Source organism: Megascapheus bottae, chromosome 7, assembly GCF_031878675.1.
Source record: "Megascapheus bottae isolate mThoBot1 chromosome 7, mThoBot2.hap1, whole genome shotgun sequence".
Classification (NCBI taxonomy): domain Eukaryota; kingdom Metazoa; phylum Chordata; class Mammalia; order Rodentia; family Geomyidae; genus Megascapheus; species Megascapheus bottae.
Genome location: NC_143515.1, coordinates 82,108,095 through 82,133,417, shown reverse-complemented (window position 1 = coordinate 82,133,417; position 25,323 = coordinate 82,108,095). Strand labels below are relative to the sequence as shown.

General features: G+C 49.7%; 1 protein-coding gene across 12 annotated transcripts in view; it reads left to right on the top strand.

Annotated features, from left to right (window-relative positions):
- The window catches only part of Dcdc2c (doublecortin domain containing 2C), a 69,537-nt gene that overhangs the window by 16,366 nt on the left and 27,848 nt on the right, over positions 1–25,323 (top strand). For 11 of the 12 annotated variants that reach the window (XM_090337501.1, XM_090337507.1, XM_090337502.1 and 8 more), the window contains exons 4-9: positions 783–911; positions 3,577–3,714; positions 4,154–4,196; positions 5,931–6,060; positions 6,978–7,078; positions 12,782–12,850. In XM_090337501.1, the coding sequence (XP_090193627.1) occupies positions 783–911; positions 3,577–3,714; positions 4,154–4,196; positions 5,931–6,060; positions 6,978–7,078; positions 12,782–12,850 (610 nt within the window). The remainder of the gene's footprint in view (positions 1–782; positions 912–3,576; positions 3,715–4,153; positions 4,197–5,930; positions 6,061–6,977; positions 7,079–12,781; positions 12,851–25,323) is intronic. The other variant, XM_090337503.1, reaches the window with a different exon arrangement.

Below are 25,323 nucleotides of genomic sequence, written 5' to 3'. Positions count from 1 at the left end.
AAATGCCAAGTAATTTGCATTTCATTAAGAAAAGAACAGTAAAGGATAATACAAGGCAAAGAAAGAGTTATATTGTAAAATGTTATCATTTTATTACCTTATTTATTTTCTGAGGCAAGGTTTTTACCACGTGATCCAGGCTGGTCTTGACTCTGTCCGTCTGCTGCATGCATGTGGGACAGCAGGTGTGCATCTTTATGTGCGTGTGCCCCTGATTTATTTCAGTACGAGTTACAGGCGTTTTGGAACGAGCTCCAAGTGGCTGGCAGTAAGTGATTAGGATGGCAGGGCATAATTAACAAGGGAACACAAATAACTCTGACTGGGTTTTGAAAAATCAGCTAAGTCTTCTGCAAGGTAAAGAAATAATCACCCACCCTAGGACAGGAGAGGCTGCCGTGGGGGCTCCTTGATTCTGTGGCCTCGCAGCAGGGTGTGCAGACACTGCACAGACGCGAGGCATCCCTGCTGGTTCTGGGGTGTCATCTCCATTTGTTTTCCAGGCAGACACCGTTTCCTCCACCTTCCTCATCGTGGAAGGCACATTCTGTTTGAAGAAGCAGAGTTTTGTGCTGTTCCGCTGAGCACTTGAGGAGATGGTGAGGGAGGCGCCTCCAGCTCTGACGTGATGTGGTGCTCGCAGGCCTCGCCACGAGTGGCTGCCGGCATGGCTGGTGCTGGTGTTTGCATTGGCAAACAGAACTAATACATACTATTCCTTCATGTTCCCATATCCCCTACGTCTGAAGCAGTAACGAATACTGTCCTTCTTGTTCTTGCAGTGTCTTTACAAATGGAAGATTATTTATCCCACCTGTCAAGGTTATTATACCCAAGTTCAGCCTGTCGGATTGGAATTGTGTGCTGGCCACAGTTGGTGATAAAGTCTTTCCTCTGGGAGGTGTTCGGAAGTAAGGAAATGGCCTGCTGGTGGGGCCTGGACATCAGCGGCTGGGCTTTGCACCTTGCTGTCGTATCAGCAAGCCCTGCACGGATTTCTCGCAGACTCCTTGTGGACTCCCCACGCACTGACACCCTGTGTCATGGGAGTAGTTCAGGGTCACCTCTGTTCTTCAGCAGCTCGTCCCGTTTCTGGGGGAGGAGGCTTAACTCCTCTTTTGAACCCCAGGAGAGGCTGGGTGGGCAGGTGCCCCGTGACTGATGATGAAACAAGGGCTGCCTCTTGGCTGACAAAATAAGATTTCCACTTTGCTACTAATCCTGGGGAATTCAGTAAATGTATGGCATTTACAGTGGAGGCAGGGATAGGATTGTTTGCATACAAAGTAAGATGTACTTCTTCTTAGAAGAAATTCTAAATGCGAATAAAAAGAACAAGCCAAGTCCAAAGTTGGTGTAAGGAAGGGAAGTGCTAAGTGACACAGAGACCAGAAAAAGAGTAGAAAAGATAATAAAACTGAGTTAATATTTTTTTTTTGGTAATAAAAGGTAAAATAGCTAGACTAAGCCAGGTGAGGTGGCTCACGCCTGTAATCCTAGCTACTCAGGAGGCTGAGATCTGAGGATTGCGGTTCAAAGCCAGCCGGACAGTAAAAAGTCCATGAAACTCTTATCTCCAGTTAATCACCAGAAAACTGGAAGTGCTGCTGTGGCTCAAGGGCTAGAGTGGTCGCCTTGAGCTGAAGAGCTCAGGGACAGAAGGCCAACAACTGACAAAAAATAAATAAATAAAATAGCTAGACTAACCAAGAAAAGACAAGATAGGACCTAAATGTATCACTATGACGTGAGTGCAATAGCACGAGTGGGTCCACCGAAGCACAATGGCTGGCGAGGGATGACGGTTAGTAAGCTAAGGGAACAGACCGGACAGACCCAGTCAGACAGCCTACTCAGATGGAATCATGAAGAGCTAGAAAATCTCAAGAGACCAGTAACAGATAAAACAGATGGAGCCTCTTGTCAAAAACCTCCCTAGGCAGAAAAGCTCAGGTCTAGCTGGGTTCACAAGCATATTCCACCAAACATGCAAAGAATGAATACCCATTCTTCTCACACCCATTCACATTAAGGAGGAGAGGGAAGTTGCAAACCTATTTTTTTCCCCTTCCTGGGCTTGAACTCAGGGCCTGAGCACTCGCCTGAGCTTTCTCAAGGCTAGAGCTCTACCACTTGAGCCACAGCACCATTTCCAGCCCTTTCTATGTATGTGGTGCTGAGGAATCAAACCGGGCTCTTTGTGCATGGTAGGCAAGCACTCTACCACTAGACCAAACTTACAGCCTGCAAACCTATTTTTATAAGGCCAGTCAGAATTAGTACCAAAGTCAGGTAAGGACGTGGCACAAAAAGACAGTTTGTTACAGGTGGTATTCCTGCTTGGAGAACAGATTACTAATAAATGGTATTCAGAGCAAATTAGTGCATGAGTAGGATTGGGTCCTGATTATGTGGAATTTGTTTCTGAAGGTTCATAAAGTTCAGAATATGAAAATTAATAAATGTATATTACCTAGCTATGCTAGAAGCAAAAGTCAAGAGGAATGTTGTTTGAGGCCAGCTTGGGAAAAGAGGTTGTGAAACCTATCTCAATCAATATTTGCATTATGGTGTATGCCTGTCATTCCAGAGACACCAGAAATCTTAGGGTTTTTCTATAAGGGGGGCTAGGCAGAAACTGGGACCCTATCTGAAAAGTAGTCAGAGGAGAAGGGGTGGGGATGTGGTTCAGGTGGTAAAAGAGTGTCTTCCTCATGAGTGCCAGCCCCTGAGTTCAAACCTCAGCATCAAGAAACCACAGTACAGGCCAGGTCTTGGAGGCTCAAGCCTGCAATTCTAATTTCTTAGGAGACTGAGATCTGAGAATTGAGGTTCAAAGCCAGCCCAGCCAGGAAAGCTGATGAGACTCTTAATTCCAATTAACCACTAGAAAACCAGAAGTAAAGCTGTGACTCAAGTGGTAGAGAGCCAGGCAGGGGTGAAAAAGCTAAGGGAAAGCACCCAGGCCCCGAGTACAGACCCAATGCCAGCACAAGGAAAGCACAAAACAAACAAAAACAAAAATCAGCAAAATAGCAGAATCCAGCACTTTGCCCCTCCATTATATTTGTCTTTATATGTTTTTGCAGTCATCATTGGGTTCTAATAACCTTTCAACTTGCATCTTTAACCAATGTAATAAATAGATGGTGAGAACAGAATGAATTTTAATCCTTTCTTACACAGAGGGTGAATACTTACCAAACTACTATTGAGTAAAATGGCCTTTGGTGCTTATAAAAAAGACACATCATTTGCTAATAAACGGTGATCTGTTTTCCCAGTATTGTTATAACATATAAGCAATTTGTATTAATTTTAGCCATTATCAGCTGAAATTAATGGAATGCCAACCAAGAGCTTACCGTGTTCTTGAGAGTATGTGTCCATAGTCTGAGGACTTGTATGTAGCGACAAGTGCAGGAGTGGTGAGCCGGTGTCTGTTGGGATAGTGGCACTCGTGGGTTTGTGACCCTGGGCTGTAAGAAGGTGCTCTGGCTTACCCTCCGGCCACACTGGAGACAAAATGTACCTGGTCTTGTGTTACTATGGCCAGTCTCCTTCCTGTATTTGCAGGTTATATACCTTGACTGGACATCTCTTGGGCAGCTCGCAGGATCTGCAAGACAATCAGTTTTACATTGCTGCAGGCCTGGAGTCCTTCAAATCTCTTCCCTACTGGAAATGCCCGCGGGTCCCCAGCGAGGTCCAGCAGTGAGTGCATCCCGCTGGCAGGACCCAGCACCGCCCTACACACCTGTCCAGCTTCTCTTTTAGTGTGTTAGAGCTCCTAGTCTAGGACCCTGACAGATTTCGCTTCTGGCTGAGCTCCTGTGCCTGAGCCACTGACTGAGGGTCAGGGGGCCAGGCTCAGCGGGGTCAGGAAGGAGGAGGGCAGGGGTGATAGGTCTGGAAGGGCAGAGCTTGCCTCTAGTTGAAGTGGGTAAATGGAGTACATGGGACTTTAAAGATCCCCACTCTTCCTGCTCTGGCGCTGGGGCGCTGGGGTGTTGTTGCTGGGAGCCCGGGTCTCTGCGGGCCCACCTTCCTCTCTGGGTCTCCCCATCTCCCAAGGTCAAGGCCTCGACCTCTAGTTCTAAAAATCAGTCTTGTCTGAGATTAAACATTACAAATGGCTTTTTTTGTCTTTCAGAAGGTACATGGATGTCGAGAAACTTCCACCAAAAAAGAAAAAGGTGGGTACTTTTCAAAAATCACCCTGTCCCTGGGCATGGTGGCCCACTCCTGTCAACCCAGCCACTCAGGGGGCTGGGATCTGAGGATCACAGTTGAAAGCCATCCCGGGAAGGAAAGTCCATGAGACTATCTCCAGTTAACCATTCACGTCTGTGTTGTACTTTTCCAAGAAGTAGGTATGGTGTAACACACTTCTAACATTTATTAAACCACAATACTCACTGAAATGACTATTTCATAGTATATGCCTCTGTAAAAATCAATAAACAATAAGCATTGTATTTATATTCCATCCACAAGTAAATGCCTCTCTTTTGGCCATAGAGCAGGAATGTTGGTAATGCAGAGATAAACCATGTAAAGATATGTGAGGAAATACTGTGGGAGGCCAAGACCACAGGGCATCAGCCAGGACCTGCCTCACAGAGACTCACAGTGCATCAGCCAGGACCTGCCTCACAGTGAGAGCTGACAACATCAAGGCTGTCCCAAATCTCAGCTCAGCACTCAGAGCAACATTTGTTGTCACCAGTTAGGAGTACCAGCCACGCTCACGTAACAGCAGGTCATCTGTGCCACATATGCTCAGGGGTTGTGGCACCCACTTTGGGTGGATTTGGGCTCACGAGTTGGAGCATTGTCTTCCCCTCTGGTGGACCAACTCCAGCCACTGTTTGTTATAGACAAACCGATTGCTCCTAAATTGCCCTGGGAAGTACCTTTCTTGAGGTAGTGCCAGATAATCTACGACAGTTACATTAACACAGAGCTAGGTTGATTGAAATAACGTCTGGAGAAGAATGACGGTTCCTAAAGAACTAGAGAGCAATGAGCCCCCAGGCTTCAGGTTTGTGTTCTGAGTCTGTTTGCAATGGGAAGAACGATGACGTTGCCGAGAGGGAGAGGGGCCTGACGGCTCTGCCAGCAGGGCTTCCGCGGACGTGGGAGGAGGGCCTGGGGCTGGGGCATGCAAGTGCAGGGGCAGAGCATGGCTCAGGGGTGTTTGGTCATGAAAACCCTGCCTTGCATTTCCTGATGGAGCCATTGTTTCCCTGTGTGGGTCCCTGTCTGTCCTCGCCTGTAACCCCTGTGCAGGGGCAGACACGGAGGCCCTGCCTTCCCAGAGATGGAGTCCTGGGCAGGGCGCAGAGGAAGAGCAGGCTGGCCAGGGTGATCCCTGTTCCTGGGGGTGGGCCTGAGGCCAGCAGGATAGTTCTCAGGTGGGTGAGCCGCCATCGCTGTTCTGGAGAGCTCCAGAATTTGGTGGCACTGACGTGCGGTGGGCAGCTGGCCTGGGCGGACGCTGACCGTGGGGACCAGGAGGAGGTTGCTTGCTCTCTGCTGGACGGTCTTTGTCCTGAGAGGAGCTGTCCTCAAATGCTCCAGAGGTCTCTCTAACTGCCAGGACTCAGGTCCCTTGGTGCACCAGCATAGCCTGTTCCTGCCTGGCAGAGCCGGTGTCCAGGGCCACGCGGCCCAGGGAAGTGAGGTGCCGTGGCCTCAAGCCCAGGGGCAGGTCTTCCTCTCAGACCACCCAGGGGGAGGAGGGGGAGCAGGGGGAGGAGGACCATCTTGCCTGTGGCAGGGAGAGGCGCAGAGGGAAGAGCTTTCCGTATGCCTGGGCTCCAGCCACTGTCCACTCCGGGGGTGCTGGGCCTCTGGACCCCACCATGGGACGAGGCGTAGTGTGGCGCTGCTCCCAAGACACCTTCCGTTCTTCATCTGTACCTTAGGTGGAAGCCAAAGGAAAAGAACCCCCCTCAAGGGACACGGCTCCGCCTAAAACACAGGAGTCTGTATACTACGCCAAAGAAGGACCGGAAAAGAAAATGGTGGCAGAGCCCCCAGTGGAAAAGGGTGCAGGTAACGTGAAACTTCATTCTGCTGGCAACACCAACAGCTCCCAGCCCTTCCCGCCCTCCTCTGTGTGTGGGGGGAGGGGGTGTCCCAGGCCACATGTATGCTACAAAAGATTCCCTCTCTCTCCCTCCCCCCCTCATGTGGGTCATGGGGCTTAAACTCTGGGCCTGGGCACTGTCCCTGAGCTCTTCAGCTCAAGGCTACCCCTACCCCTGGAGCCACATCTCCACTTCCCATTTTCTAGGGATTAATTGGAGATAAGAGCTGCTCAGTCTTTTGTGCCCGGGCTGGCTTTGAACCTCGATCCTCAGATCTCAGCCTCCTGAGTAGCTAGGATTACAGGCGTGAGCTACCATGCCCGACTACAAAAGATTCTCTTGTGACTGTTAATAAAATATTCAGTATGTAGGCTAAGCAAAGGAGGAAAGCAACATTTCAAAGCTGAAGGTACTAAAAACTGTCTTAAGTTTTTAGTTGCATATTGTCAAATCTGTTCTAGTTTGTGGGCTCATCTGTTCTCCCTGTGAGGAGCCAGGGAGGGCACACAGAACATAAGAGGGAAACAAGAGAGCCATGGTTGTACTTCTCGGGCGGGGGAGTCATCAAGCTGGCTGTACAGTGGAGCCCTCTCAGGTCTGCTCTTACTGCTGCACCGTTCAGAGTTTCTGTGCTCTTGTTGGGTGCTGAGTGCAGGCGTGTCTGTGCGATGAAGCCATCGTGCCCAGTCTTAGTGGATGTGCGGTGGCAGGAGAGACCTCCTCATGCTACTCCTCTGTCTCCGAGCAGTGTGGGGTCTCGCAGACATCAGGTGGAGGTGCAGACAGAGGCGAGAGGGAGGCAGAGGAGGAGCCGTGTCAGGCTTCCCTGTCGGACGCCACTGGGGGTGTGGGTGGTAACTCTCCATGTTCTTTTCCCCTCAGAGGGTGATGTGTATAAAGCACGGACGCCCACCAAGGACGCGCAAGGGGCGCAGGACGTCAGAGAGGACCCAGAGGTGAAGGTGGAGGTGCCAGTGGATCAGGTGGGTGGCAGGCCAGAGGGGCGGCAGGACCTGGGGCCCGTGTGACTCTGCTGTCTCTCCTCTGTGCCCTAGCTCGTCACCACCCGCCTCTCCCCGGGCCCTGTAGGCCTTTAGAAGGTCCCATTGGCCCAGGCACGGCCCCTGCTCAGACCCCATTCTGGGTCTTTTCTGCCTATGCTTCCTTTCTGAATGGAGACTTTCCACTTGTCAGGTGATAGAAGGAAGGCAGGCACTGCGGCTGGGTGGGGAATGGCATGGAAGCTGTGCTTGCCAGGGAGGTCAGCAATGGCTGCCAGGGACAGCACCTGGGCAGCGAGGACTCCTGGGCCAGGAGGACACCTGGGGTAGGAGGACACCTGGGGTTGGAGGACAGCTGGGATAGGAGGACACCTGGGGTAGGAGGACACCTGGGCTGGGAGGACACCTGGGCTGGGGTAGGAGGACACCTGGGGTAGGAGGACAGCTGGGATAGGAGGACACCTGGGGTAGGAGGACACCTGGGCTGGGAGGACAGCTGGGGTAGGAGGACAGCTGGGATAGGAGGACACCTGGGGTAGGAGGACACCTGGGGTAGGAGGACACCTGGGCTGGGGTAGGAGGACACCTGGGGTAGGAGGACAGCTGGGATAGGAGGACACCTGGGGTAGGAGGACACCTGGGCTGGGAGGACAGCTGGGGTAGGAGGACAGCTGGGATAGGAGGACACCTGGGGTAGGAGGACACCTGGGTAGGAGGACACCTGGGGTAGGAGGACAGCTGGAGTAGGAGGACACCTGGGGTAGGAGGACACCTGGGTAGGAGGACACCTGGGATAGGAGGACACCTGGGGTAGGAGGACACCTGGGGTAGGAGGACAGCTGGGATAGGAGGACAGCTGGGGTAGGAGGACACCTGGAGTAGGAGGACACCTGGGGTAGGAGGACACCTGGGGTAGGAGGACAGCTGGAGTAGGAGGACACCTGGGGTAGGAGGACACCTGGGGTAGGAGGACTCCTGGAGTAGGAGGACACCTGGGGTAGGAGGACACCTGGGGTAGGAGGACAGCTGGAGTAGGAGGACAGCTGGAGTAGGAGGACACCTGGGGTAGGAGGACAGCTGGGGTAGGAGGACACCTGGGGTAGGAGGACAGCTGGGGTAGGAGGACAGCTGGGGTAGGAGGACAACTGGGCAGCGAGGACACCTGGGCAGCGAGGACATCTGGGGTAGGTGGACACCTGAGGTAGGAGGACACCTGGGGTAGGAGGACACCTGGGATGGGAAGACACCTGGGCAGCGAGGACACCTGGGGTAGGAGGACACCTGGGGTAGGAGGACACCTGGGGTAGGAGGACAGCTGGGGTAGGAGGACAACTGGGCAGCGAGGACACCTGGGCAGCGAGGACATCTGGGGTAGGAGGACACCTGAGGTAGGAGGACACCTGGGGTAGGAGGACACCTGGGATGGGAAGACACCTGGGCAGCGAGGACACCTGGGGTAGGAGGACACCTGGGTAGGAGGACACCTGGGGTAGGAGGACATCTGGGCAGCGAGGACACCTGGGCAGGGAGGACACCTGGGGTAGGAGGACACCTGGGGTAGGAGGACACCTGGGATGGGAAGACACCCGGGGTAGGAGGACACCTGGGGTAGGAGGACACCTGGGGTAGGAGGACAGCTGGGGTAGGAGGACACCTGGGATAGGAGGACACCTGGGGTAGGAGGACACCTGGGGTAGGAGGACACCTGGGGTAGGAGGACTCCTGGGCCGGAGGACACCTGGGATGGGAGGACACCTGGGGTAGAAGGACACCTGGGGTAGGAGGACAGCTGGGGTAGGAGGACACCTGGGCAGGGAGGACACCTGGGATGGGAGGACACCTGGGGTAGGAGGACACCTGGGGTAGGAGGACAGCTGGGGTAGGAGGACACCTGGGGTAGGAGGACACCTGGGGTAGGAGGACACCTGGGCAGGGAGGACACCTGGGATGGCTTATGCCCGTTGGAGAGTCGCTTGTCCTGTGTCCATCTCCATCACAGGCCTGTCACTCACCTCTGACATTTTTTCCCTTCTTCTCTCTCTCCTGGGATGCTTTTATTTTAGGGTATGTTAACTTATTTTCAAGCTACATTTTCCTTGGTGTTGAAGGCGGATGTATCTCTGCCACTGTCTCTTTTCCCCATCTCCTCTGTCCTGGGCCAGGGTGGGTTACAGGGACAATCACGCCAGCAGACCACTTTGCATGTTTAATCCCCAGACACTAGCATTTAACGGCCTGAGTTATTACATTCAATCCAGGAGCCACAGTTTCCAGAATCTGTACAAAACATCACAACTAGAGGACTGAACATTGATATGTATATTTTGCCAGTCATGGGGCTTGAACTCAGGGCCTGGGCACTGTCCTTGTACACTAGCGCTCTGTCACTTGTTGCGGCACCACTTCTGGCTTCTTCTGTATACGTGGTACCGAGGAATTGGATCCAGGGTTTCGTGCGTGCTAGATGAGTACCTGTACCACTAGGCTGTGCTCCCAGCCCTGATAGTGAAATTTTGTGATCTGAGGACCATCTTAAAAAATTATTTTTTCAGAAGCATTATCTTTTATCAGGGATAAGATTATTGTGAATTCTCTAAATACATTTGAAAAGGCAGGTGCCTTCAACTGTTTAGAGCACAGGGGTCTCCTTTGATTGCTTTTTGGGGGGACTGGCTTCGAAGTCGCTCTTTACATACCCAGTTTTGTGAAGGCAGCAGACATGGTTGACTAAATCCACAAAGGATGGCCGTGGCCTGGTTTGTGGTACCATAATAGAATGATGAAGACTGGGTTATTTATGAGAACAGGAGGCATCCGCTCCAGTTCTGGAGACTGGTAAGTCAGGCATGGAGGTGCTGGCTTCCACGTCATCATCGTGTGACAAGGCGGGTGACGGGAGATGAGGCCCAGGGGGCCGGCACAGGGCTGCAAGGGGGCCGATGGCCCCCGGGGCCCTGGTGACTTTTGGGGTTTGGGATCAGAGCCAGGACTGTGTGGAATCAGTTACGCTGAGTCCTGAAGAGCTGAGGCAAAAGAAGAAAGTTTATTTAGGACCCCATGAGGCTGAAACAAGCAGAGTTGTATGCCCAGGCTCCCCAAAGCTCAACTGTTCCTCCACCCCCGCCCAGAGAAAGGGCCAAGAATGAATTGCTAGCTCAGGTAAAACCATAATAATTTGGACTAATTAGGAGCAGGTCTATCTAGCTTTGTGTAACCTGTGAATTGCTTAATTAGAAAGAGCACAATGGAGCTTTAAGACTTCTGTACTCCCAGCTCACACTACGTTAACAGAGGTCCTGGGGGTTTTGTTTCCATGAATAAATTAGGAAGTATAATTAGCCCCTGAATCTGCATCCTCGTTGAGTGGCTGAGACAATAAGGGGCATTTACTATGTGCCTGCCCTAGAGCATTTGTCATGCATGTGGTGGACTCAGTGTGGGAAGTTCTGCAGGCAGCTGACCTGTGTCTCCTGAGTAATGGAGCATCCATCCCTCTGGTCACCTCAGGTCCCCGTGCCCACCTGTCTTCAACACACTGACCTTCGGCCTGTGCTTTGCCACTCTTGTCTGAAGATGGTCTGCACAGCACCGAAACAGAAGGTTGTGCTGGGGACAGGGACGGTGCTCATGTCACCTTGGTTCGGTAGTGGGAATGTCTCTGAGGGACCTCAGGAAGTCCATCATGCATCTGAATCAAGTCCTTGCCTCCATCCAGGGGCAGGCAGCTGCGCTTGGGATCAGAATGGCTGTGACACAGGCAGCTGGCCAGCCAGGGTCTCCTGCAGTCATGCACCCTTCTCCAGGAGGAAGAAAATGCCTCTCCACCCCACTTTAGACTCAGATCCTCTAGATCAAATCTGCTTCTCATGAACCACGAGATAGCAGTTGATCATCTCCTTCCCGGCCCCTTTCCTCATCCCCCTCCCCAACTCCGCACGCCGTCACCCAACCTCATCCTCCCCTGGAATCCTGACTGAACATCACGCCTCTGGACCCGCGATAGAGTGAACCCTTCCTGTTCTCTGCTCAGCTACTTGTCAGATAACCTCTGGGAGGATCTCAACTCAATCCGTCTGCCTCCTTCCCCTTCTTTCTAGATTTCTGGACTTCTATCTGGCTGTTTGATGCTGGGGTTTGGTGAGGACCGCCAGGGACCGTGCGTTACTGTGTCCTCTCTTGAGTGGGCCGTGGTGGTTCTGGTGTGGGGTGGGCTGTATGCACTCTGCTGTTGGCCTGTGTCTCTGCCCGGGAGTCCTAAGCTTGTGGGGAAGCTCAGTAGGCTGTGAATTCAACCAAGGCTTTCCTCACAGCGGCCCCAGACCTTGCCCCCTGCCCACCTCCGGGCACATGTGGCTCTCCACCCCCCACCCTCCACCCCAGGAAGGCACTGTGGATGCGAGAAGTGTCACGAGGCCCACCTTCCACAGAGCTGCGGGCAGCGCTCCACTTTCCTGGCCTTCGCTGCAGTGCTGCCAGGTGCCATCCTGGACCAGGGCTGCTGCCTCTCGTGCTCTCGTGCGCTGACCATCGTAACCCACTCAGGGGCTTGCTGCTTCTATCCACACCTTGCACATGCATGGCTCTCCATTTGATCGCAGAGGGCAGCGTCTTTCTTCCTTGGAATTTTCAGTGAATGACCACTTAGTACAGAAAGGCTACACTGCTCTCCCATGTAATGAAAAGTGGCATGGTTTCACGTTTAATTGTGTGACTGCTCAGTCTGCGTCCCTGCGTGACTCTGAGCCGTCACAGTCACCCGTGTTTCTAACATCGTAGGAGGCAACGTGGCGGCTGCTGTCTGCATGCTTGTTGATGAGTCAGTGGTTTGCCATCACGGTGACTGTTTTGAAATCGTGTGATTTTGTAAGGTTTGTGAAAGGAGCCACACGGAGCATTCCCGCAGCCATGCTCTGTGGAAACGAAAGGAAGAACACACTCGGGGGGCCTGCTATTGACTTGGGGGAAGTTTGAGGAACTGAGGTCTGGGCTGGTGGATCCGTCTGTACTGAGCACACACGGGCACATCTGCAGAGCCACAGGGCCTGTTCTCACCCCTTCCCGGTGAGCTGACCCCAGCTCCAGGTCCTGGGGACTCTGCCCAGGCAGCTCTGCAGCTTCCTTCCCCCGGAGGACTGGTGAGTGGTTCCAGGTAGATGGAACCACTAACAGGCAGTGCATGTGCTCCAGTGCAGTGTCTCTGCCTTTGTGGTCAGCACACAGGAGGAGTGGGGCCATTGTCTGGGTGTCCTGAGTGCAGACTCCTGTCAGAAGGCCCGCGCCACGGTGGATTCACAGTGTATATATATGGTTCCCTGCTGTCCTGTCGGCCGGGACAGTGGATACAGGGGTATAATGAAAGTGTCCTGGTGCCCATCTAGGACCACAGAACCACACAGTTCTCCCCGGGCGTGGAGAGAGGTTTCGGGACACTGAATTAGAGGGCACAATAGTAATAGTGAGTTAGAGGCTCTGCCTGTGGGGTCCCCAGAGGTAACCAGGGCTTCGGGAGGAGCCTGCTTCCCGGTGGCCAGAGGTATACGGAGCCACACAGTGCCTGACAGTGTCGTGTAGTGGGCAGTGACTGGCCAGCTCTGTGCTGCCAGCTGTGAGGGCTCTGCGGTTCAAGAGTGTGCATGGGCTAGTGACAGCTAAGCTTGAACAAGGTGTGTTTTCTCCCCCCCGCAGGCACCAGCTGAAATAGTTAAAGAAGAGGAAGCTGTACCTGGCGACGCCATGGATGCTGAGAACACCAAGGTAAGTACATTTCCTTCTGATTTTAATGGCTTTGGCCTCAAATGCCTCCTGATCTAGAACCTTCCCACGTGGAGCAGCTCAGAGTTGGTGGCAAAGGATCCAGGAACAAGCTCAGACCTGGAACCCAAAGGAGCAGGAGCTGTGGGTGTCCAGGGCAGGATTTGGAAATGGGCTGTGCCTGGGAGCGTTTCTTGCTTGCCAGAAGTCATGGGTGTAATTCTGGTGGCTTCTATACATGACCTAATGGCCTTATACCAAGTTTCCTGTCACGGTCGTAAGCGCCTTTCCCCAACAAGTGTCTGGGCACATTCATAGCGGGCGGGTTGGACAAGGGAAGGGTGGCAGCCGGTGGGTGGGGAGTTCTCTGTGATGTTGGGTGGGTGGTCAGCTGTCTGTGATGACGGCACAGTTCCTGCCGCTGGGTGCTGGCCTCTTGTGGGGACAGCGGGCTATTGTGGTATAGCAGATTGCAGATGGCAGCACAGGTTCACACAGGGCCCAGCCTGGGGCCCGTTTCTCTCTCTCTAGGTGTTCTAGAAACATCATCCATGCTGTCGTGTTGTTCCCAGGATCTTTTGAGGGAACTCATTGTCTAGATGACTCATTGTCTAATTAAAATGCACATTGAGAAAATGAAATTCACCTTAAATATGTGAGCACACGGAGAAGTCGTGGGCTGTGGGTTTCCTCCTGCTCTGCTGTCTCTGTTGCTTCTCAGGGCAGTTTGCCTTGGTGTTCCTGGTCTCAGCCTCCTGAGTAGCTCGGCTTGCAGGGGGAGCCATGTGCCTGGGCTTGAACGCGCATCCGAATGTCCCCAAGGGCTGTGCTTCCTTCTTTCCAGGCAGGAGCTGCTGTGCTCTGAGGTCCAGACGCCGTATAGGCTACCCGGCTTCGTTCTGTTCGCCACAGGCAGCCGGCTTAGTGGCGAGGTGTGCTGGGCTGTTTCTAGTGTGAGGATGTTGTGCGTCTTTTCACCCCCACACAACCTTTGCTCCATGTGTGACTGAACAAAATGTGTGTGTTTTCCAGACTTGTATTTCTTTATTCAGCGCTAAGATCTAGCCTGTGTTTTAGAGCGAGTAAGTGCATTAAGTGGCATGGCTGGTGACGAGCCATGGACAGAGGTGACAGGCCAGCCCTTCCTCCCCAGCAGCCACTGCAACCCGTGGGCTTCTCTGTGAGCTGCATTTGTTCAGTGTGGACCACACGACGTCTTCTAGGCATGTCACTGCTGGCTGGATTCTCCCAGGATCCCCCGTGGAGGCCCCCACAGCCACGAGCAGGCTTTCCCACCGTTGTGTTCTTCGGGCCTGGCCTCAGTGGATGTTTAAGAAACACCTATGAATTTAAGGGAAGTTACCTCAGACCAAGTCATTGGAACTAAAGTGTGATTCAGGTGTCACGTGCTCATCACTTGGTGAACCTGTAAGAGAACACATGGTTGTGAGTGTTACTTTGAAAATACAAACTTCTAGTAGTTGGTCACAGATTCCTTGACAGTTTTGGGGAAATTTTTGTTTAAAGACCCATGACATGAAACATACCATTTCAGCTGTTTTTAAGAACACCATAGGCTGGCATTAACCACATTCACAATGTTGTACAGATATCATCACTATGTCCTTCCTTCCTTCCTTCCTTCCTTCCTTCCTTCCTTCCTTCCTTCCTTCCTTGCCAATTTTGGGACTTGAACTCAGGGCTTAGGCACTGTCCTTGAGGTTTTTCAAGGCTATCTCTCTACCATTTGAGCCACAGCACCACTTGTGGCTTTTTCTGTATATATGGCATCGATGAATCGAACCCAGGGCTTTGTGCATGCTAGGCAAGTACTCTACCACTAGGTCAAACTCCTGGTCCCGTCACTATGTATTTTTTTTGCCAGTCCTGGGGCTTGAACTCAGGGCCTAGGCACTGCCCTTGGACACTTTTGTTCAAGGTTAGTGCTCTGCCACTTGAGCAACAGCACCACTTGTGTCTTTTCCTGAGTATGTGGTACCGGGGAATCGAACCTAGGACTTCGTGCTTGCTAGGCAATCACCCTACCACTAGGCCATGCTTCTGGCCCCATCACTGTGTATTTTTAAGACCCTTCAATCCCACTAAATGGAGTGGGTACTGTGAAGCATGTTCCCAGAGCTCGTCTCCTCGAGCTCTTCTGTTGGATCCTCCCTCTCTCTCCCTCCCCCCCCCCTCGTTGGTCGTGGGGCTAGAACTCTGGGCCTGGGTGCTGTCCCTGAGCTCTTCAGCTCAAGGCTAGTGCTCTATCACTTGAGCCACAGCGCTGCTTTGTTTTCTGGTGGTTAGTTGGAGACGAGTCTCATGGACTTTTAGTGTCCAGGCTGGCTTTTTACCTCCTGAGTGGTCACAGGCATGAGCCGCTGGCACCCAGCAGGACTTCATCTCTTAAAGCTAAGAATGTCCTGGGTGGAGGAGGTTGGTCAGAGGAGCTCTGCGCAGCCCCCACCCTGCGTTTGTAGATCAGGGCATTACTTCGGTCATTATGTGTATAAAATCAAAATTAAAAAACAGAGCTGTAAAGCCAGGCGTGGTGGCTCACGCCTGTCATCCCAGCTCCTCAGGAGGCTGAGATCTGAGGATCAAGGCTCAAAGCCAGCCCGGGCACAAAAGAACCTGAGACTCTTATCTCTAGTTAACCTCTAGAAAATGGGAAGTGGGGCTATGGCTCAAGGGTAGGGTGGTAGCCTTGAGTTGAAGAGCTCAGGGACAGCGCCCAGGCCCAGAGTTGAAGCCTCAGAACTGACCAAAAAAGAAAAAATAGAAAGAAAGAAAACTCTGTTATCTAGTAACTTTGCAAAGTCATATGTGAAGGTACTGAAAAGAGTTCAGTTCCTTGGCTGAAGTAACACACGAGGCACCTGTGGGATGGCACTGGACGGACCCTCGGGTCAGGTGTCGGGAAGCATGGTGGGTGTCTGCGGCCCAGCCCTGCGGGGACACAGGCACGCCAGGCCCAGCTCGATGGACGCCCTGGGGTCTCCTGAATGAGTATGCAGCTTGCTCTACCTTTTCGGAGGCTAGATGGAGGAAAGGGAGGGGGGAAGAACTTGATCGTGAAGCTGGGTGACAGGGTTTTCTCTCATCACAGGCAGACTTTAGTTGGCGCCGTGCCTGCTGCTGGCATGCCCTCTCCACCCGCCGCTAAGGCTTTCTAGAGATGAAGGCTTCCATCCTGGCTAGCAGTCCGAGTACTCCGGGGCCATCTGTGAACCTTCCCGGCACCGTGCAGCCGCACTGGCCTTGTCAGGGCTCTCTGAGCACTGGTGCCATGGCCTTGGTAATAGACACAGGTTCCCGATGGAGAGTCAGAGCTCATTCACCCCGATGTCTCCTCCAGCGCCTTCACGTTCCCTGGCACACACATTGGCTGACCCTGTGTCTGTCAGGGAGTCCTGGGGCAGCTGTGGTCCGCATGGCTGGGTGGGCAGAGCTGGACGGGAGAGTGAAAGGAGCCATCCTCCCGTAAACTCAGAGGCCCGCAGAGCACTCAGAGATGAGCCCAAAGCCAGAGTAGTACTCAGATGAAAAGTAAACTCTTCTCCTTGGAAAAGTTTAACAAAAGCCAAATTACCAAAACAAAGAAGAAAGTAGTTACGACACAAATCAAAATTTCAAAATTCACAAAGACCTCATAAATCGTGGCTTCTCCAGCTCAATACAAAGGAAGTCAAAGGAGAAGTCACTGGGGAGACACGTCTCTGAACTTGAATACACTCATGTGTCAGTTCTAATGAAAGAGATGCGAATGATGAGGTGGACGGTGTCCAGTGCCTCGTCGTGTGGACGACATCCTGCGGACGGAATGTGGATCGCTGTGTTTGTGTGTAGACAAAGAGGCAGGCCTGACTTATGGGCTGGTGCAACCTTTTAGGAAGAATTTTGGACTGTTTATCCCATCTAAACATTCACACATCTTTCTTCAGTCTCCTCTTGAGAAATCTCAAGCATAATCCATGAACATGCGAATCACAAGGACAGAGTCCAGTTCAGCGCCTGCCTGCAGGAGTGCTGCCCAGTTGGTGCTTTCCCTGTGTCTGGGAGGTGTGAGCTCCCAGGTGTTTATGAGGTGCAGTGGAGCACACACCATGCTGCCTTCCATGTGCAAATACTCAACAGGTTGCGCCTGAAAACAAAGCGTTGAGAACAGGAAAGTTGTGGTTCCAGGCGTCAGAGCTACGAGTCAGGGCTCAGGCTTTCGGGTTGGTACTTCCGACGGAAACAAACCCAGGCCTGAGGAGACGGGAGGCTAAGTGCCGGGGCCAACCGGCAGCAAACCAGGGTTCGCAGATTGGGGTTCCTGAAATAGGGGACAAGGACTAGGAAGAAAAAGAAGAGAGACAGACACACTAGGTCCGGGATGTCCGCAGTCCAGGCAAAGACTGACTAGACTGCCGCGTTTATTTTCCCCTCCCCCTTCTTCTTCTCCTCCTCTCCCAGGGAACCTCCAGGTGTTACATTCATATGGTAATTCTCAGGTCATTTACATAGAATAGGGCTAGAAAGCAATAAGACAATATAGCCATCGTCTGATGCAAGTCAAGGTACAGTTTGATTCCACTCTGGCTCCCAACATGTCCCCCGTTTTTTATTTTAAAAGAAACACAAGTGCAATTTTTACTCTTTTCTATACCCCTAATTTATCCTGTCACATTTTCCAAAAATGACTTTGGTCCCTTGGTCCAACGGGGATTTGATGGGCGGAGATTCAACTTCTGTGACTTCTTCAAGCTGACTCAGGGGCGCCGTCTCCACGCTTGACCAGGGACCTTAAGAAGCCCAGCCTGTTTTATCAAGGGGTTGCAAGGATTAGACACCAGGAACAACAATCTACTCCAAACTAGAAATCATATTTGACATTCAACAACTGCACAAACCATCCTTGGCCACAACAGCGCAGCCTACCTAGCACCCGTTTGCAAAGGCTTTTTCTTGATTGTCTGGGGAACTAAATTTCTGCAACCTTAACAATGCTTCAGTTGTCAGATCTAAACAGATTAATAGAGACACAAGCTTCAGATCCACAAACTTTTCCTGAATTTGTGGCTGGTGTCAAAAATAAAAAAATTCGCTCAATTAGGACTTTAAACTACCCACTATCACAGAAGATTGACAAGTTCCTGCCCAGTTATGAAAGGCACGGGCATTAGTAAGGCATGCTTACAAACTATTCTATGACCTCCCGGCTCTGATTAATTTGAATGGCCAAGCACAAGTGACTCTAAGATCTGACACCAACTCTGCCATCCAAGCAGAGGCTTTCCTGTCCCGGTAGTGTCTCTCCACACAGGGATAAACATCCCATTGGCATTTCACTTTGTTGGTTGCTGGATTTGAACTCAGGGTCTGGGCGCTGTCTCTCAGCTCTCCAGCTCAAGGCTAGCGCCCTGCCACTGTGAGTCCCGAGCTTGGTGCTTGAGTGCTTCCCCCCAGCTTTTCAGCTCAGAGCTAGCACTCTGCCACTTCGAGCTCCAAAGCAACTCTGTCCCAGCATCCTGCTGGCAGATTAGACACCACAGTCTCACAGGGACTTTGCTTTGCCCGGGCAGGCTCAAAACTGTGGCTTTCAGATCAATGAGTCTACAAAAGGCCACTTTACTCCAATTAGAAGCAACAAGGTGGTCAATACAGAAATAGTCTCTAAGCATGATCTTACCTGGAACTTGGTGAGGGCCAAACTTACATCTGAATGAGGATCTGCTGTCCTTCTCCATGGGCCTTCTGGAGATTGCTATAAAGTAACTTACAAGAGTAAGCTGAAATAGCAATTAAGCAATTACTTTGGTAGTCCTGATTTTCCTTTTTTCTCTTTCTTTAAACATTTAAGACAATTTCACTTTCAAATATTGTTTAGAAACCCATTTCCAATGTTCTTAAAACTTTTGCTGATACTGGCTTAAACAATCAACACCTTAGCCTTTATTTGCAATTGAAAAACCTTTAAGGGCACAAAGAACTCCTTCTGCCTTCAGGCCCCCTAGGGCTCAAGTCACTCCTCTTGCCTTTTAGAAAAGGGCTTTTTTTTTTTTTTTTTTTTTTTTTTGCAGTTTAGATTACTGTCTTAAACTCCAACAACAATTTAAACTCAAATAACAGTTTTTCCCTAATGCAAGAACTATAGACATCAGTGCACCAAAAGTCTAGGTCTGGACTTAGTTTCCTCTCTCTCTTTTTTTTTTTTTAAATACACCCAATAGCATGGAGATAAACCTTTAAACATTCCTTTAAAATACTAATCACATTATCCACATTTTACCATCAGATTTGCAAGAAAAGACAGACAGGCAAAATTTCTGACGTTAATGAACAATTTCACATTTAAATCTCTAATACATGTTTCCAAACTTTAACTTAAAGTAATAAATCCCAAATTCCCTAACATCTCTGTGCTAAACAGGATACAATGTTTACAATGTAAACAGTTGTATGCCTTGCAATAAAATGCAGATTTCAGGATCTAGAAAAATATTTACCAGTTTTTCTTTAAGACAATGCAATAATCCTTTGAGACATAGGAAACATTCAAACCTACTAATTTTCTTGAAGTTTAGACTTAGATTTACCCAATTGCTTTTGTGTTTCAAATGAGCTCAACCATTGTTTTATACAGCATGCTGACAATTTAACCTTGAACATGTTCACTCACACCCATTCGTACACACATTCATACTCAAAGATCTTAAAGCGCGCAAAATTAATATCGGCCGTTCATTTTCCGGAAATTTTAGTACCATGAGGGTTTTTTTTTTGTTGTTGTTTTTTGTTGTTTTTGTTGTTGTTGTTTTTGCAAAGCTTATTCTTGGAGGTGACAACCAGGTTTTTTGTTGTTGTTGTTGTTGTTTTTGTTTTTAAACAAAGCTTTCTAACAAGGCAACTTAGCTGAAATTTATTCTTCCAGAGTTTGTTTCTGATATCAGACATATTATTTTTTGCAGATGAAAGTTGGGTGGGAGTCTTAAACCTAGGAGAACTAAGACAAGTCTGTGTCCTGTCACCAAGTGTCTCTAGACTGTCACTTCAGCAGGTTGTAGGAAAAAGGAAACTGAACGAAGCCTGCAGCTGCTTTGTCTGGCCTCTGCTCACCTCAGCTGCAGCGGATTGGGAGGGGCCATACCAGGCCCAGAAATGTTCAAATAAATAACAAGGATGTGTGCTTGAGTACGCACAGAAAAACCATAAGGATCCATACTTAGAAATGGTACCAATTTTAAAGACAAAACTGGACAAGGAAAAATATGTAACACGAACAAGACAAACGGAGACTTTTAAATAATCAGACATTGACATATAACAAGAAAATTGGACTCAATCAGATACACTTAACACAAAAAACATGAGCTCAAATGAATGTTTTCACCAAACAGTTATTTTTAGATTTAGACATGTCTTGCTGGTGGGACTCTCAGGTATGCCTTGTTATTGACAAGAAACTCAGAAGGGGAGGGGGGGTCAAGGCGTCCCTTGACCACCCAGGCCTCTGTTTTAGGCCCACAGTGCACCTTTTCAAACAAACAAACAAAAATAAAATAAAATAAAATAAAATAAAATAAAACGCTGACATACAAGGGGGTCGGCCAACTTCTACTTACCTCTGGAGGCCTTTGCTTTTCACCTGGGCATCTTTTACAAAAAAGGTTATTAAGAAGAGGGCTGGTAAAGACAAAATAATGTCACATATTAAATTGTGTAGAGTCAATAAATATGTTAAAAGGTCCCTACATAATAGTAAAAGGAGGAGAAACACAGCTCATATGAATGTGTGGAACAAGTGGATCAGTAGCAGTCCCGATTGACATGCACAAATAACTCAGGTCCTTCCCACGTCGCAGGATGCACCACTGGAGGGTTGGGGGTGTAGGCCCAGTGAGTCACTGCTTGGATGGCCACTGTCACTCTCCACGATCCGAACGCAGCGTTCAGGCAGCCAGCGGGCGTCATTTTCTCCTTGTGAAAAAACACATACATGCCCTCGACCCCAGGTTAGAACAGGATCGGGTCCATGCCAAGCACCAGTTAGGGGATCCTTCCATTTTACTAAGGCAAAAGGACGCTGCGCTCTTTTTTCCCAGAATCGCTGAGCAGCAGATAAATTATTTGAATCCAAATTCAAAAAATTTAAAACAAATAAAGCATGATTAAGTATATTCACAGGGGTAGCGGGATATGACTCTCCTTTCTGTATTTTAGCAATTTGATGTTTTAATAATCCATTAGCTCTCTCCACAATGCCTTGACCTTGAGGATTGTAAGGAATGCCTGTAATATGAGTGATATTATAGGAATGGCAGAAGGATTGAAATGCTCGGCTTGCATAGCCAGGGCCATTATCTGTTTTTATTTGCGAGGGAATCCCCATCTCAGCAAAGCATCGAATGCAGTGAGAGATACAATGTTTAGTGGCTTCCCCAGCAAGGGGGGTGGCCAAGATAAAATTAGAATAAGTATCTACAGTAACATGAACATATTTTAATCGGCCAAATGATGGAACATGCGTGACATCCATCTGCCAAATGTGATTAGAAAGCAGTCCTCGTGGATTTATGCCTAAATGGGGGGCTGGTGAAAAAGGGACACAGTTGGAGCAAGTCTTAACTATTTGCCGCGCGGCTTCTCTAGATAATTTAAACTGTCGGCGCAAGGCTCGACTGTTTTGATGATGGATGGCATGTGACTGCTTAGCAAGTTCAACCTGAGTTAAGTAAACTCTGGTGGCGGAGTCAGTAACTGCATTGCCCTCACTTAAAGGGCCAGGAAGATTAGTGTGAGCTCGAACAAAGCCAAAAAAACAGGGGTGGTTGCGAGAACAAAGCAAAGTTTGTATTTGGCGAAATTGGGTCTGAATATTGGAGTTAGTAGTTCCAATAAAGGGAACAGTTTCTATGACTTGAAGAGCACGAATTACATATTGACTGTCTGAGTATAAGTTAAAGGGCTCGTCTTGTAACAGGACGAGTGCTTGTAAAACAGCCTCTAATTCCACCTCTTGGGCGGAGGAAAAACCTGTAACCCAAGATTGAGTTTTCCCATTAATGGTCAGAGCAGCCGTTCCATTTGAGGATCCATCTGTAAATACCAAAGCGGCAGAAGATAAAGGCGAGGCCTGTACTATGGAAGGAAATAGAAACGTATGACACGCAGCAAATTGGAGAAGTTTGTTAGACGGGTAGTGATGCAAAATTTTTCCCGTATAATTGGCCCAAGCAATGGCCCAAGAATCGCAATGGGCGAATAGCCAATCTTGTTGTTGTAAATTATATGGGACACAGATAAAATGAGGTTCCTGACCTAAATATTTACGGGAATCCACTCGGCACATGTGTATCAGATTAGCTACCAATTCGTAGTAGGGGGTCAGCACTTTGCCAGGTGTTGATGGTAGATAAAGCCATAAAAGTGGGCCATCCTGCCACAATACAGCAGTTGGGGAGTGAGAAGTAGCTAAAATATAAACTCCCCATGGTTTAGAATAGTCACAATAGGTCACTTGTTGCTGGGAAATTGCCTTTTCTACAATTTGGATGGCCCTCCTGGCGTCAGGATTTAATTCACGCAAGGATGTAGGGTTGGTATCTCCTTTTAAGAGATCAAAAAGGGGTTTTAACTCTCCTGTGGAGAGCTTTAGATAAGGCCGAAGCCAATTTATATCTCCTAAGAATTGCTGAAAATCATGAAGAGTTCTTAAGTGGGAAGTTTTTAATTGTATTTTTTGGCTTTTAAAATAGTGTGGGCCTAATATATGGCCTAGATATGTAAAAGGGGGGTGTTCCTGAACCTTTTCAGCTGCTATTATAAGGCCAAAGAGGCTCAGATCTTGCTTTAGTTGTCCAAAGGCTTGTCGTACGACGATAGGGTCAGAACAAGCCAACAAGATGTCATCCATATAATGAACAATATAAACAGAAGAAAATTTTTCACGAGTGGAAGAAATGGCTCTAGCTACAAAACTTTGACATAAAGTTGGGCTATTTGCCATGCCCTGTGGGAGCACAAGCCAGTGATATCGCTTCATGGGTTCTTTAAAATTAACAGAGGGGACACTGAAGGCAAAGCGCTTACAGTCTTGAGGCGCCAGGGGTATAGTATAGAAACAATCCTTCAAATCTATAATAATCTTATAAGTATCCTTTGGGATTGCCATGGGTGAAGGCAAGCCAGGCTGTAGGGCCCCCATCAGTTCCATTGTGGCATTTATTTTTCTCAAATCCTGTAACAGCCTCCATTTACCTGACTTTTTCTTTATAACAAAAATTGGAGAATTCCATGGAGAGTTAGAAGGGGCCACATGCCCCAAGTCCAGCTGTTCCTGTACCAGCTGCTGTACTGCAATGATCTTTTCTAGTGAAAGAGGCCACTGTTCAACCCATACCGGTTGTTCAGAGAGCCAATTTATGGGATCAGCATGAGGGGGAGGGCAAACGACAGCTCCCGTCAAGGGATACCCCAATCCTTGTCTCGTAGGGTGAGACTGGGGTTGGAGTGGCTCTAGCTCCCCCTGTGCTGCTCGGCCTAGTCCCCTAAAGGGGAGGAGGCCTTGATCAAGTAACTGCTTAGTGACCGCAGCACTAGGACTAAACATATACACTCCCATTTTTTCCATGATATCACGACCCCATAAATTAATTGGCAGATGATCCAAGACAAATGGCTGAAAATGACCAGAGTGCCCTTCCTCATCTCTCCAAACAAGGATCGCACTGCTCTGCTGTGGGTCAGTTGCTTGCCCAACCCCCTGTAGGGAAGTCATAGAGGTTGTCAGGGGCCATTGGGCTGGCCAATGTTTTTTAGATATCACAGACACATCTGCTCCAGTGTCTAATATTCCTTTAAAGGGCTTTTCTTGTATAAATATAGTCATCTCAGGCCTCTCTTGTTTTATGCTTTGTACCCAATAGATATCAGAAGATCTAAATCCTCTCTGTCCACGTGGGGAATTAGCAGTCTCCCCGGGAGGTAAAGGCACAAGTATTAATTGTGCTAATTTTTGACCGGCTGGGATCGATACCACGTGTTTCGGGGCAGAGGCCATAACTTTGATTTCTCCAGTAAAATCCTGGTCAATTTTGCCAGGTGTAATCTGTATCCCTTTAAGGGCTGAGCTACTTCGCCCTAACAGCAATCCAGCCACTCCCGGGGGAAGGGGGCCGAAGACCCCCGTGGGGAGAGCTTGTGTCCCCATCTCTGGGGTCAATACTGAGCAGGTGGAGGAACAGAGGTCCAATCCTGCACTTCCTGGGGTGGCACGGAGGAGGCCGGAGACTGATCTTGGGGGGTTGTTAGAAGATGCACTTGTGGCCGAGAAGAGGGAGGGACTGCCCCATGGTTTTGCGGGGCCAGGGGCTGGCCCCTCCTCCAGTTTCCCGAAAGCGGGCGGCCATTGCGATCTGTTCTTGACCTGCAATCTTTAGCCCAGTGCTTCCCTTTACCACAGCGTGGACATGTGCCAGGTGATTTTTCTCTCTTTTGCCTGGCCTGGCGTGGGCATTGCGTCATCCAATGTCCTATTTGTCCACAAGAGAAGCAACGCCCTGGGGGTCTAGCATCCCGAGAATGCCGCTGACCTCTATATTTTAGAGACTCACTAACAGTCTTTCCTTGAGGAGCGGCGGCTAAAGTAAGGCCTTGTACATGGGAGGGTCCAATATCAGCACACAGTGAAATAAAGTCCGTGATTCCTCCCTTATTCCTATGGGGTCTGATAGCTGCCTGACAGGCGGCGTTGGCATTTTCATAGGCTATGTGTCTAACTATAATCTCCCTTGCATTCTCATCTTGTACTAGGCGGTCTGCAGTCTCCATTAATCGAGACAAAAATTCTAGATAAGGCTCATTTGGTCCCTGTTTAACTTCTACTAGATTTTTTGTACGATTGGAATTGCGTAACTTTTTCCAAGCCTCTCTCGCCGCAGCATTTATTTGTAAATAGGCCTCCTTTGCATAACCCAATTGATCTTTGGTGTTTTTATAGGTTCCCTCTCCTAACAACTGATCAACAGTGTAAGGCAGGTTCTTAGACCTATTTGTTTCAATTTTAGCCCGACACTGTGCAGTGAACTCTGTCTCCCATAATAAGTACTCTCCCGCACTAAGGCATGCTCTGGCAAGCCGCTTCCAGTCATTTGGGCATGCAATACCAGCACACGCGGCCTCCAATATTACTTGAGTAAAAGGGGCAGTTGGCCCATATTGGGAGCAGGCATTTTTTAAATCCTGTAATAGTTTAACAGGAACAGGTTGATGGTATACTTGTTCATCATGATCAACTAAACTAGGGAAGCATCGAGGCCCTGAAATACCTTCCCTCTCTCTAGCAGCCTGAGTCAGGTTTAATTGCGATTCACTGTGCCTGGTTGTAGTGCCTGTTAAAAGGGACTTGTTGCTAGGGCCTTTAGGCTTGCCTAAAGGTTGAGAAAGGGATTGAGGCCGTAAGGCTGCAGCCGGAGGCGGTGGGTGTGAGGGGT